Here is a 15,235-nt window from a genome sequence, read left to right as displayed (position 1 = left end):
CACAGTAACTGATAGATCAATACAATGCACCATGAAATTGCATTCTTTTGGTGGAGGATTGGATCTTGAATGCAGTTCAGACTCAAGAGTCTGATGGTGAGCAGACAGGGATCTGAAGTTATCACAAGGCTCTCTAAGTGTGAAAAAAAATGAAAAGAAAAAAAAAATGCTGCCCTATAATATGCATGCACACCCACCTTGTTGTGCGCGTATGTGTTTGCTACTGTGTGCCAGCGGGCTGATGATTACGTCAGCTACAGCCTCCGTTGAGGGTAACCATTTCATATTCCCATGAGCCTCATTGATCCTGTAATATACACAGAAGCAGTTATTTTCCCAGTTGTTCATGCAGGTGCTGCCCCCTTCTGTCCACACACGGGAAGAACAACAACACGTCTCATTTGAATAATGGATGAATACTGTATGATTAATGAGGCTTGTAACGCTGGTTAGGATCTGTTCTGCTTATCAATCAACATTAATGGCTGAACCCATCATTAAGATCGGTTACCTTGTCTGATAAAGTGACTGTGAAGTTCTGAAATGACTGAGCAGATTGATTACTTTATCACGAGGCAAACTCACCAGTAACTTTGTAACTGGTGTGTGCAACTGTGTGTGCAAGACTGTCTGTGTGTTGTGTGTGTGTGTGTGTGTGTGTGTTAGGTTTATGATCAAATTCTTACTGTTGCCTCAGGTATGCCGGGAATATCAGCGGGGTAACTGCACACGTGGGGAAAACGACTGTCGCTTTGCCCATCCTGCAGATAGCACCATGATCGACACCAACGACAACACAGTCACTGTTTGTATGGACTACATAAAGGGCCGCTCGCTCGAGGGAGAAGTGCAAGTATTTTCACCCTCCGGCTCACCTGCAGGCCAAAATCAAAGCCGCCCAACACCAAGTCAACCAGGCTGCAGCCGCGCAGCCATGGTAGGTATCTGTACACCGTTACACCACCAAAGGCAGCTGAATCTAAGAAACATGAAATGTATTATAATATCACAACCCATTGCTAACAATTAAAATGAAATGTAATGCACTTTACAGTTTTAAAATGTTTAGATTTTATTTTTTTTTTAAAAGAAAGTGGATAAGCCAGGCTTAATTTTACAATAAACAGGACCTGGTAATTCTATTTGAATTTAGAGCACAGATATCACACCTCAGATACTCGTAGCTGAGATAATTTTCTATGTATTGACAGAGTTGCTTGAGCCAGCACCTTTTAGCCTTTGCTTTTACTCAACCTTTAGTCTCCATTGTGCCTCTGCAGCTCTGACTCAGTATGCCCTAAAAAGATACAGATGTATCTTGTGTCAATGTGTGCTTTATTAGCAGCAGTAGTAATCATGCTAGTATGTGACTGAGCCTTCTGCTCCCCCTCCCCTGCTCCTCCTTGTTTGCTGCTTTGTTAGTTTTACATTTTGCTTTTCACAGTCAATAGGTGTGTTAAATTTTTTTGCTGAGAAGACAACTGTGCAGACTGCAGCTTATTTTGATTTTGTTTCCGCAATGCAGTGATTGGTTTCTGTAAAGAGACAGAAAAGGGTCATGCTCTGCCAAGCACTGTACAGTAGATGACATTGTGCATCAGGTAATTCACAAATAAGGGTCAACTTGATTTCAGTTAACATTTCACATTTCTTTATTTCTATAAATTAAGTACAATTTGAGCAGGCCTGCCATTTACATTAGAGCATTCATGTCCAGTCTTATCTTTACCATATAAAATGTGGTAAACTTCCTGTATTTGCTTGTATAGGGTGTAAAATGACAGTTAGGATAAATCTATAGGCACAATGTATTATTAATATTACATTACCATTACCTAAAACTGGCCTAGGACCAGGGTCAGGATCAGGATAATATGCCATTATGGGGAATTTGTTTCAGCCCAGTCACCAAAAGCTTTAAGAAAGCAGAGTATCTGGAGCAGAGGGCAGGATCATATTAGATAAAATTCATAGTCTATTTCAAATTAATGGATTTGAATTTAAAGCTTTTTCATTGACTAATAATCATTTCTGGACCGGAACACTTTTCCAATTTTTCATATTCATGAAAAATAACTAAAGTTTGCCAAGGGCCGAATTCTTTTTCAGTAACCTGAAGCCATTAATGTGCATGCACAAGTCTTGTAATTGTTGTTTATTGCATTCCAATGATTCGTTTTTTTTTGTTTGTTTGTTTGTTTGTTTTTTTTGTTTATTTTTTTCTCACCAACCCACACTGCACTGCTGCCCCCATGAGTGCACCTTCGCTTTGCTGGTTTATGTTAATGCGCTTGAACCCATTGGCCCATTGCATCATGTGCTCGCTGCCTGCTAATTAAGACTCAGGTCGGCTGTCAAATCACTGAAGCGACCCCTCGACGCAACTTTTGATCTGGTACTATGACCTTTCACCTTTAGCTTGGCATGCTGCTGTGATGTGATAGATATAGTTTTAAGCTGTGTATTTAATTAACTAAACTGAGGAAACACTGAAGGGTGATGAACTGATTATAACCTTTAGTTTTCTAGGATAAAAAAAAAAAGTTGATAAATTGCCCTTTCCAATCACATCAAGGAAGAAAAAAAGTCACGGGCTGGAAATAACTGGAAAATACGGCCATATTTTTTCCGATGTTCAGTTCATCACCTTAAGTGAATCTCAAAAAGCAGTTCACTGGAAGCATGAAGTGCAATATTTTATTGGTTATATAAGTTATGGTAGCCTTTGCATGTATTTGTCATTTCCCACATTGCATGTGTAATTGTTAAAGAGGTGTCATGACAGTCTTAGCAAGCTTATAGTTTACTATTATCATGGAGCTGGCAGCGCAGCTTTCCTAACTACTTCATTTCCATTGATGGTCCAACAGTCAGTGCATCGACTTATATTAAAAAGTTGCTAAGTTCTCTTTACAGAAAAATTTTGTTTTGCCTCAGCCAGCAAAATAATGATTGTATGTACTGTATTATTCAAAATCATGTTAAAAAAAAAAGGTTTACAGCAATATCTTGAGGACTTGTGTGCTTGTCACTAGATATATGTCACACATTTTGTCAGCTAGCACATCTGCCAGCCTGCTCTGACAGAAGTAATGTAGTCCACCGCTTGCTTGCCAATATATTGATAGCTGTTTTGATGGGCAATTTAATCTTCTAATGAATTTTCTTTCTTCTGTCTGTCTTGAATGTCACTGCTACCATTCTTTGATTTCCCTCACTCCCATCCTTTTGTTTTGATGTTGTCCCTCTTCAGGGGCTCCCTCCCGTCTTGCCTCCTTTACCAAAGAGACCTGCACTTGAAAAAAGCCAACGGTGCCACCACTATGTTCATGCTGGTGTATTTCCCGTACCAACAGGGCGCCTGGCCAACATGCAGTTTCAGCAACAGGCTGCCTTCATACCATCAGGTTAAGCCCGAGTCTTCATTGTGGCAGTTATCCTGTTCATGTTCAAGCACTCCTTGATTATGGTTTGGAATCAGACGTAACTGGCTGAATATGTGAAATGATGGAAAAAAAAATTGCACAGTATTGCACATACACTATATTGCCAAGGTATTCACTTGTCTGCCTTCACACGCATATGAACTTGAGTGATATCCATTTCTTAATCCAACGGTTTAATATGATGTCGGCCCACCCTTTGCAGCTATATCAGCTATCAGCTCTTCTGGGAAGGCTTTCCACAAGGTTTAGAAATGTGTTTTATGGGTGATTTTGACCATTCTTCCAGAAGCGCATTTTGAGGTCAGATACGATGTTGGATGAGGTGGCCTGGCTCGCAGTCTCCACTCTAATTCATCCCTAAGGTGTTCTATCAGGTTGAGGTCAGGACACTGTGGCAGGCCAGTCAAGTTCTTCGATACCAAACTCGCTCATCCATATCTTTTATGGGCCATTTTGGAACAGTAAGAGGCCATCCACAAACTGTTCCCACAAAGCTGGGAGCATGAAATGGTCCCCATCGGATTGGCCAGATGGAGAAGTGTGATTCGGCATTCCAGAAAAAACGTCTCCACGGCTCTCAAGTCCAGGGGGCGGCATGCTTTACACTACTGCATCCCATGCTTTTGCCCTCGGCCATGGAAACCCATTCCATCAAGCTCTCTACACACTGTTATTGAGCTAATCTGAAGGCCACGTGAAATTGGAGGTCTGTAGTGATTGACTCTGCAGAAGTCGGTGACCTCTGCGCACCCTGCAATTCCGCATCCGCTGACCCTGGTCTGTGATTTTACGTGACCTACCACTTTGTGACTGAGTTGCTGTTGTTGCTTCCACTTTGTTATAATAGCACTAACAGTTGACTGTGGAATATTTAGTAGTGAAGAAATTTCACAACTGGACTTGTGGCATCCTATCACAGTACCACGCTGGAATTCACTGAGCTCCTGAGAGCGACCCATTCTTTCACAAGTGTTTGTAGAAGCAGTCTGCGTACCTAGGTGCTTGCTTTCTACACCTGTGGCCATGAAATAATTGAAAACACCTGAATTCAGTGCTTTGGATGAGTGAGTGAATGCTTTTGGCAATATAGTGTACATGTGTTGCATGGGTGTAACTTTGGTGTTACAAGTGGGAAGAGAAATAATGTCAGAGTTTGTTTTTTTTTTTTCATATATATATATAAAATGTAGCCAGGTAGGCAGGCAGGCAATAGTAGTATTACTATATAAACGAGTATATGAACATTATAAAACTGATTCATGTATGTAAAGTTACATGAACCAGTGCAGGAACAGGATGAGAAACTGCCAGACTTAGTTAACTGAATGGAAACTCTGAAAAATGGGGCAAAACTATACAGGACATCTGAGAGGCACTTCATTCTATACCAGTGCAAATTACACCCAAGGTATGTGTGCATATACAAAATGCACACGCACACACACACACACACACACACACACACACGCGCACACACACACCACACACACACACACACACACACACACACACACACACACACCACACACACACACACACACACACACACACACACACACAGCTCTTATGAACTGCTCATCTTTGGGCACTGCATAGTCATCTTACACTGTGCCCCATATTCTCCTCTGACAGCCTAAGAATAGCCTGCCATCGATTCCCCTCTGTGAAGGATTCAGATACTCAGATCCTCGTATGTCCCACACTATTGGACTGTCACATCACTACAGCTGCACTGTTTTGAGGGATTAAAAAGCAGGTCATTCAAACCTTTTACAGTACAAACAGCTGCCACGGCTCTGATGGGAAAATTGGAATAGGGATAGTGTTTAATTTGTCCTTCACTTTAATGGATCAGTTGAACAGGAAACTGGGGATGGCCAGCAAGTCTTGTTTTGTTTTGTTTCCAGATTTTCACACGTCTTCCCACTCAAAGCTCTCATGCATATGCTTTCTTAAACATGCAGTATGTGTGATTACAGCAACTGCAAGCTATGTAATTATTAATAACCGATGCTGTTATTTAATAAGCTATAGCCACTCTATTAAAGAGTGGCTTGTTTACATCCAGAATAAATCCAATATTGTCTGACTTTGTAACACTTGTAATACATTTTGCTGATTTCTTCTCCCCTATTCACTCCACTCCCTGTTGCAATGCATGATGGGCAGGCTCGATATTGTGCATGACACCTGCAACAAGTGTTGGTAGGTGCCAGCTTTCCTTACTGATTATCTTTGAGCCCATTTTAGTCGCTCTCTTTCATTGAACTCATCACATAAAGTGAGCACTTTTTTTAATTTAGACTTTGAAATGTACTCAAAATGGTGTGCAGTGTCTTTTCAACACAGGCTATTAAAATGTAAATAGCAAATTTTGATTTTGAATTTACTTGTGTAGTTTCAATTGGACATTATGTGTTTTAATATTCTGTATGATAGATCTTTGAGGTATTTGATGAAGTCCTTTTTTGCTCTGCCACAGATCTGTCTGTCACCTAATGCTTGTTGCAGTTCAAAATCCCCCCGACCCCTGCTTTATTATACTTACATTTCAAGCTCTCTAACCTCTTGAGCACCTCATTATACTGTCTGGTTATAAATGCCATATAAACATGAGGATTTATTAATCACAGTGGAAGAAAGGATGGAAGTTGTTGTGTAAAGTTTCTGCAATAGTAATTATACTGTAATTGTAGCAAAACTTATTGAACTATCTTATTAATATTTTAATGCCCCCCGCCAAGAAATAACATGTTCCCACCTGATATTATATGCTTGTCAAATTTCCCATTAGCTGCCTTGCTCTCTAAATAATTTCCCTGATGTTTCTTTCTCTTCCTTCACAGCAGGTGTGTTGCTAAGATGTTACACAAATTGGTGGGATATTTGTAGCCAGAAGAATGTTAAAGATCACTAGAAATAGGCAATACAGTTTAAGCTATTTAAAACTTTTATTTCTCATGTTTATAAGCATTCTATACACGGACATAAAAATGAAGTGTAAAGCATTAAAAGCTTTAAATCTGCTCTGGTTCAACTGCCTGTGTGATCTTTCCCCTCCAAGTACCCATGATGCACGGTGCTACCCCAGCCACTGTGTCTGCAGCCACCACATCTGCCACAAGTGTTCCCTTTGCAACAGCAACAGCCAATCAGGTTTGCTCCTCTTCTGCCTTCTTTCACAGTCTTTCACTTCTGCTATCACCTCTGACTTTTTCTCTTTTAATCTTGTGATTCCAGTGTGAATGAATGAAAGGAAATGAAAAATGCATGAATTGTGCACAAGGCTCACCTCTCAGCTAGTTATTTCTGAACCTGTGAATTTGTGATTATAGACATAATCACTATGATTATCTTTATTAGTGGTTGTGGATCCAGTGTGTTTTGTCCTCATTGCAGTGGACCCCTGTTTATTTTCCCCTGTCTTCCTATTTCCCCTTCCTCCTCTTGTCTTCTCTCCTTCCAATCAGATTCCAATAATATCTGCAGACCATCTGACTAGTCACAAGTATGTGACCCAGATGTAGGAGTCTCAGAATGGTATGTACTGCACCTCCAGCATCTCACACAATGCATTTGAACAATACATTCTGAAACTTTTCACCCAAAAAAACCCTCCAAAACTTTCATGCGACAGAGTTGCAAAAACTACTTTCTATATTTAATGTGCTTCATGTACCTGTGTAGAATAATTTATCATTTTTTGCTAAATAAAATTGTTCACATTCATGTTGCTTGTACATCCCAGCAGCTACATGGTGGCAGGAATATCATATAAGCTTACCTTGCAAACTATCAAAGAGTAAAAGCTGATTCCCCACTGATGACGTTCATCTCATAGTCATCAAACAGCTTAACAAGATGAAACTGATTTCAGCCACACTGAGTTTGCATACTTTCTAACCTTCTTTGTTTTCCTTAAAAACAAGATTAGAAAGTTAGTATTATAGTACTTTATCATTTGTATATTATTTTTATAATAGTATTTTTTAAATACAGCTGTAAATATCTTAGTTTTTTTAGTAGAGTAGAATATAAAACTACTGTGTGTATGTATTATAGAGTTATTGATACAAACTATTACAAGATACAGTAATATAAAAAAAATAATAAAATAAACAATAATAATAATTGTTTTTTTAAAGCAACCTCAACATTTCTTGTTAAAGCCCAGTTTGTACTTCTAAGAAATAAATTCATATTGGACAATGCTGTGGCTCATGAGTTCTGTCGGTGTTCAGTAGCACTGCAGGAAATATTAAGTCCTGAGTTCGGCTCCTCTCACAGATCTTCACTGAGCTTTTAGTTTGCTTTTATCTTTCCCATATAATTATAATTACAATATTGTGGCAAATGTCTTGTGCCATTTCAGCCAGTGGTTTTGGAGCTCTTGTCACAATTGATGGAATTATGAATGCAGAAAAGTACTGTCAGATTTTGACCCAGCATGTCATACCTTGTTGGAAAGCATCTGATTGGCAGCGGCTTCATTTTTCAGAATGACAGTGATCCCCAAACACACACATTACAGTAAACGCATACGTGGATACAAAAACACACAATGGAACACTATCAGTCATGGATTGGCCTCCACGGAGGCATTCTTCTCTGACTGAACTCTGATTTTAACTTAATAAGAAACTCACGAGCTTCGATAGAATCTGACCGCCTGTATTTCATGCACTTCTCTCCAGATGGAACTGGAGCGTGCTGTGGTCAAGTCCAAGATTAGTGGTCACCCTTCATGCCCGTAACACCAGGAGCGAAGTGGAAAACCAAATCTGAACTGGTTTGGAATAAATCTGCATGTTAACATAGGAGGCACAGTTTGTTGGAACCGTTTTCATGTGTACTTCATGCACACTATTACACAACAAGAGAAAAGAACAACATTGCATCAAAGACTGCCTTTCGTTCTGTAGAGGCAACTAACCTTTATTCACCAGACACACTTTGAATGTTAACATAAGGTAAATGTGTGGAGCAGTCGCTGAAGAAGTCGACTGAAACGGTACGTGTTGACCAAGAATCACGACTTTTGTTGTGTGTGTTTTTTCATCGGTTGTTGGTCTTTGACCTTAATGTGTTCATTTGTTTACACAAAGGTGCACCTCGTATTTGGTTTGAGGAAAAAGAAACAAATAATCTGACTGAATCACATATGCATGCACAATGATTTTGTTAATGATTTTATTTTGTTAAGCCAGATATAAGGGAAATTACATGAGTGCACTCAGAGGCAAAAGAGCAACTGAATGTCTGTGAGGTGTCTTTCAAACCTTTGTAGCCTACCTTTCTATCTCTTAAGCACATGTCTTTAATGTTGCAGGCATCCCTGTAAAGTGCCATACATCTCAAACTACATGAATGGTATTTAAGCAGTGTTACAAAGTGTTGCAACTCAACAGTTCCCTTTAATACGTCTGTTTTCTCTTTTTGGACAGCATGTAGTGTCCAACGTCATAACCTGTCATTGTCTGTGATTCCTAAGAGCACCACTGCTGATTAGATTACCTTCCCCAGACTGTCGGCTTTACATAAATCTTCTACTAAATCAGTGGCTTTTGATTTGATTTTTTCAACTTTGTTGATGTCAGCTGTTTAGACATAAAATGACTTGATTTGTACTCAGATCTCTCCATGGCCATTAAGCCCGATGACTCTAAAAGTTGACTGTGAGATCTCGGCCTGGGTGAGAGACCAAAGAAGCTCTCTCAGTGATAAAGATGTTATGATGAAACCACAGGGTGACCAGGTGATGTCCACACTGCTGTGAGACAGAAGTCAAAATATACAGTGCAACTGGTGATGAATATGTATGACCTGATTTGTTTTTCATTGGTATCGTTATTCATATTTTAGGACAGGTTAAAGTAAATTCAGTGTAGTGTATATAAAGTCAGACATATTTAAAAGTATTTGTTTTTACGTCTACCTGAGAACTGTTTTTTTTTTCTTTCTTTCAGATAGTCAGCCAAGTCTCTTTGTGTCACTGTTATTAGGTGTTGTGGATAGACTAGTGGGGCTAAATTTAAAAAAAAAGAAAAAAAGCAGCCCAAAGAAGGATTGAGTGTTTGGGGTAGATCTCTAGAACTCCTTTTTGTTGTATTCTGGGTGTTCTTCAGGCATATTTAATTGGTGGATAGTACAGGGAAAGTGACAAGAATCTAAACGATTGTATAACTCATCCAAAGCCTTAGAATGTATTATCGGGTCAGCACAATGCAACATGCCATTTTGAACCATCCAGTTGCCTAATCCACGCCATATTAACACACAGAGAGCACTATGTAAGTGTCACTTTTTTGTCAGTGTTTTCTTAACGCTCTTGTGGTTTTCTTTCTTAGACGACGACGAGTGTTTTACTTTACTTTGTTTGGATGATTTTTTTTAATTATATATTAGTTCTGATTTCAGTTTGGCTTATTATATTTATCTTCTTATAAGGAATATAAGGTACAGTGTGTGTGTTTGTGTGTTCCTCATACACAGTTCCCTGAAATTCCATGCAATGTTAATTTTAGTATGATTATGATTGTAAACTCAATATTTTCTACGTTATGCATATTGTTGAACTGTATGCATATGGTTCATTTCGCTAGTCTTTTTTGTCTTCTTTGAACAAAGATGTTTTATATGAGTATCTAACAGTAATGAAATAATAGAACAGAGAGGCTGAAGTTGCCATTGTGGCAACCGTCGCCAATAACCGAGTAATATTTTAATGATTGTAAGGTTTGTAACTAGTCATATAAGAAAAAAAAGACTATTATAAAAATCTAGTTCTTAGATGTTAGAGTAAAGATGTTATTTTCTACTGTATCCATTCAAATAGTAACTATTGTTTTAATGTTTTTACTCTCCCTGGAAATTGGGCCATGTTGGAAAACAAGCTGCATATTTGATCACTTTTGGGGCGTTGCTGGCGGGGTCAGGTGAACGTGGTGAGTGGGGAGCCGAGGCTGAACGCTCGTTTCCTGCTCAGCCAACTGCAAACAACAAGGGTGGGGTGGGGAATCTTGAGGTGATAAAGGTGATAAAGGTTGACTTTTTTGCACTTCTGTACATAGTCAAAAAAGAGAGAATCATGTATATTGAGATCTTATTTTGAATAAAAAAAAATAATGTCTATAAAGACAAGGAATTTGCTAGGATAACAAAAAAAAAATCTTATGAAAGGCTGAACAAAATTGCTTGCATCAAAAGGGCACTGAGTTCTCACTCTCCTACCCCTTTCAGAAAAGGCCAAGTGTTGCTCTTCTTTTTTGTCAGCAGCTTGTAGTTTGCCAGGTAACCTTCCGGAGGAGGTGTCCACTACCCTCCAGTGTAAGGGCCTGACTGGGTTTGTCTGGTGCCCCAACCTGCCTGTACTGACAGGTGTGTGTCATGGCCACGCCCGCCCAGGCCCAACCAATCACAACCCGTCCTGTCTCTTTACTGTACTCAGAGAGGAATGCATGTTAAAGGAAAATACATATACAGTTTAAAAAAAAATCACAACAACAGTATCATTGATTAAGAAAACATTTACACAGAAAGTTGTATTTACAGTATACAATATTCTATCAATGTAATGGAATAAAATATATAAATAATATAAAAATAGAATAGTGGTTTATTTAAAAAAAAGATTCCTGAGAATATACTCACTAAGTTTCAACCACTTGGAGAGTTTAAATACATGCAACACACACACCATAGCTATAAGTATGTTCTTTATGTTTATGTAAGCTGTGCTTCTAGTAGATGAAACTGACCCAACAGGACCGTCGTTCAACATCAGGTCAGAATTTAAGAATAACCAGTTTGAAATATTGCTTCGTAGTTTGGTTATTAACCAGTTTGAAATTTTGTCCTGATCCTCTTAGTCATCTCTCATCTTCTATGAGCACGCGTGCTTACATTTATGATAAAATGTAAACTGAACTTTTTTTGGTTGTTGTTTGTTTTCTCTGCTTGTAGTGCTAAGATGATGTACTCTGTCTTCTGCTGCAGTTTGTTTCTGCTTGTTTTACTGTTGCGGCGCCCCCTGGAACGATGTGTCATGTTTGCATACCAGCCACCTCATCTGGAAAGCGTGTGTAGAGAAAACCATTGATTGCAACAGTCTAAAGCCATAAAAATCCAATCACAAGAATGAAATATGAGAAGAAACCAGAAATGATAAGGAGGTGGTGAGTGGTATGTTCTGGAGCTCATAGGATTGTGTTTGCCTTGGTTTTATTAACTACAGCATCATGCAATAATTCAAGTCATGGAGTTAGTTAATATAACTTGTGGTGTGCTGTGCCAACACTGATGGATGTGTGCAGTAAGAGAAAAGTACATGACCCATATTATTCATGGGGCCTGCATTGCTATATTTGATTCTTGCTGTTAATGAATAAAAAGTAATAAAAATTTACAAATTAACTCAAGTAAAGGAGAATTTGTGTCTGTTCATTTGAGCTTAAGGTTGATCTGGGCTGATTTTGTTTTCCTTGAGAACGTCTAGCTGTTTCCAGTCTTCGTGCTAAGCTAAAGCTAATGAGTTGCAGGCTTTGACTTTTATTACCTGTTCTTGTTCATTTAAACGCTTCTGTTTCACAACACAAACCAGCACAAGCAATTTAACACATATTCTAAACACACAACCATCAGCAGCTTTTACCGTGTACAGTTAAATATTTTTGTATCCACATATATGTGTAATTTTATATATAAAAACTTTAGTCCAGTCTGTATATATATCTTATATTGTATTCATCAAACTCTTGTTTAAACTATCTCTTTACATGATGGATCAGTTTGTCCTACCCACTAAAATTGCCAATTAAGAGAAAAGATTTTAATTGAGATAGAGATGCAGTAACCGATAGCTGCAGTCTTTTAACAAGGGAGCTGTGTAATTAGAGTGAGGAATAGCTTGGATTTCCTGACGTGATACTTTAATTAAATAGAACGTTTGTACAGCTTTATGTCAGCATTTTAGTACTTAAACTGACCCAGAGTTCTCTAACATGGGTGTTTTTTGTTATCCCACATTATCTGAAAAAGATCTCTTTAGCAGTTTTCTTTGTATTTTTAACTACACATCTATAAAGTTTTGTTAGCGCATTTTGCATGGTTCACAAGTTCTCTGGGGCTTTTTGGTGTGGGCTGTTTCTTCTTGCAGAGACCCAACATAAGCTGAACCGTGCTGCTCATTCAAAAGTGGATTCACTGTACAACCACCAGAGGGCACCATCTCTCTGTGAATTGATTCTTCTGGTTCAATAGTAAACACACAGTTTAGGAAAAACTATCATAACCTCATTGGGGTATTTTTTTTTAATTAATAAGTATTTAACTACACTGAGATTATTGTTGTTGATGCTTTCCCTTCATTTGATCATACCGATATCAAGGAGGGTCTATATATTTTAGAAGTGAAATCCAAGTTGCTGTCTTACTTCAAGAAAGCCAGAGCTGTTACTGATAATCTAAATATTTAATATGCCTCAACAAAAAGAAAGTGATGCCGATATCATAAAGTTGAGTGGCTGTTCCTTACTAGTTTCTTCTCACAGTAGGATGTGGATCTTTAACAATGAATTGAGCCAAAAAGTGCTGCCAAGTTCAAGGTGGATCATCAAAAGTTTGGACACTTGTACGTTCCATAATTTTCTGTTAAAGGAAAGGTGATTAGATTGATAAGATTAAAGAATATTTTGGATGGCTGAGGTTTTTTTTTTTCCACATTCAGTCTCCCTCTTTGCTCCCATTTTGCTTTTTTTTATAAAACTATTTTTGCCTCTCTCCCTTCCTCCACTCTGTGAAAAACCCCCTTCTTCTGCCTTGTCTCTTCCCCCTCTTCTCTTTCCCTCACAGCTTTTGTCCTCACTTTCCTTCTCAAATCTCTCTCTCTCGCTCGCTCCCTCTCTCCCTCCCCTCCCATCATCTCTCTGTCCAACGGCGTGTGGAGGCTTAATGAAGCAGTGTTGATCCAATAATGGCAGCTTCTGTCGCCTGCCTCACAAAGTGTGATGTACGACCTCGTGTCCTCAACGCATCATGATCTCACTTACTACTACCCCTCAATATGTTATAGTTTTTTCAATTAGGTTCCCTTTAAAACAACAGAGAAGGCTGTGTGTGTGTGTGTGTGTGTGTGTGTGTGTGTGTGTGTGTGGTGTGTGTGTGTGTGTGTGTGTGTGTGTGTGTGTGTGTGTGGTGTGAGAATACAAGAGATTGAACCTCCAGCCAAGCTGTCATGTGGACAAAAAGGAAGCACAAGAGTTTGCACTCTGAGCACTCAGCCATAAGTATGCATTAATACACAATAAATGTCCCTTAATGAATTTCTCTCAGGGGAGAAAATGTTGCGAGGTTGTAATAAAAAACTGGAATACTTCTATTTTTAAATTACCGATGCAGACTGAAGAGCAGTGTGTGCGTGTGTTCTATCAAGGGGTTAGAAAAGCAGTTAAAAACTGACCCTATAATGGACTAATGCTCTGATTCATTATGAAGGCAATTATGTAAAGAAGGGAGGCAGAGGAAGAAAAACAGAGCTAAACAAGGAAGAGAGGAAAAGCAAATAAGCCATAAAAATAAAGTGAATAAAAGACGCATGCGTGTTATAAGAAAACATAAATCATGATGTTTTTCATTTAGGACCAGCGGTAACTGATACAGCTTAGAAACCAGGCATCATAACAGGATTTATGACAGATAATTCCAAAGCTGATACGCAATGATCAAAAGACAGACAGCATAGATTATCTCTGTCGGCTTCACTTTATAATAATGATTTCATTACTTTTATGCACCATCATCCCCTACCTTCACTGAAACCGCTGTCTCTCCCTCACTGTTATCTGACTGCTGAGTCACCACGACTCTCACTGACTGCTACTTGGAGAAGTGCTCAAATATCCAATTTTCTCCAGGGTGTAAGTGGGAGTGTGTATGTGTCAGCATCCAGGTATGTGATTACAGAAATATGCTGGTGTGTATGTTCACATAAAGTGCCTGAGCGTTTTCTTGTGTTGATGGAAAAAAAAAAGAGAGAGTGGAAGAGTTGCCGCGTGTTAAGCTAATCACATCTCCTCCTGCAAGGGGCGAGTTATTGATCCGGTCAGTTCAAGTCCATTGCAAAATTTTACGCCAGCTGTTGTTGCACTGCCAGTAAAAGGTCTGTGTTTGGTTGTGGTTTTGTCATGTAACTGAAGCCTGTCCAAAGACGCATGATGCATGTCTGCAATTTAGGCTTCGCTAAAAAGTTTGAATGTTTGCAGCTGTAAACTTGGGTGTGATCAAACTTGGCACTTTGGCTGATTTCAAAGCAACTTCCTGACAGTGAACATGAATTTTCATTAGTTTCAACTTCTGTAAAGCTGTCAGTGAGAGGCAACCATAGAAAGGCTGTTTTTTTAGAGGTTTTTTGACAAATGCTGTCTGACTTACATCTAGTACGAAATTGATCTTTTTTCTATGTTTTTTCTTTTTTTTTTACAGAACAGATAGCACTGCTACTACATGAGCAGCTGCCCTTTTCTCGGTTAAACCAGCTCCTTACCCTTTTAAACAGCAGATGTGTTATCCTTATATTTCCTGTCACACTCATTGAATCTCACATCAATAGCTGCGTAACCATAGATAATCTGTTACTCCAGACAGGTCAAAAGTAACTCAAGCAAGTATTTCTTCCGTGTCATTGCATGTTACGCATTTTACTGCTCAAGATTGCATGAATTCCTCAGCTGTGGTGTCCTTTAATATTATAAAACCTATTAAATGTTTTTTCCATTAAAAAAAAATTTATGCAT

The 15,235-nt window shown here is 38.8% G+C and overlaps 1 protein-coding gene across 1 annotated transcript in view; it reads left to right on the top strand.

The window, feature by feature from the left end:
* LOC115790657 (muscleblind-like protein 1) overlaps positions 1 to 11,856 on the top strand; it is a 64,803-nt gene extending 52,947 nt beyond the window's left edge. Inside the window, 8 exon segments of the mRNA XM_030744527.1 lie at positions 698 to 835; positions 837 to 937; positions 2,341 to 2,395; positions 3,254 to 3,407; positions 5,616 to 5,651; positions 6,511 to 6,602; positions 6,917 to 6,986; positions 8,141 to 11,856. Of these exon segments, the coding sequence (XP_030600387.1) occupies positions 698 to 835; positions 837 to 937; positions 2,341 to 2,395; positions 3,254 to 3,407; positions 5,616 to 5,651; positions 6,511 to 6,602; positions 6,917 to 6,973 (633 nt within the window). The 3' untranslated portion in view covers positions 6,974 to 6,986; positions 8,141 to 11,856.
* Positions 11,857 to 15,235: the final 3,379 nt, after the last annotated feature.

Source organism: Archocentrus centrarchus, chromosome 13 (genome assembly GCF_007364275.1).
Source record: "Archocentrus centrarchus isolate MPI-CPG fArcCen1 chromosome 13, fArcCen1, whole genome shotgun sequence".
Classification (NCBI taxonomy): domain Eukaryota; kingdom Metazoa; phylum Chordata; class Actinopteri; order Cichliformes; family Cichlidae; genus Archocentrus; species Archocentrus centrarchus.
Note: the sequence above shows the minus strand (reverse complement) of the source record. Positions and strands in the feature narration are given on the sequence as shown.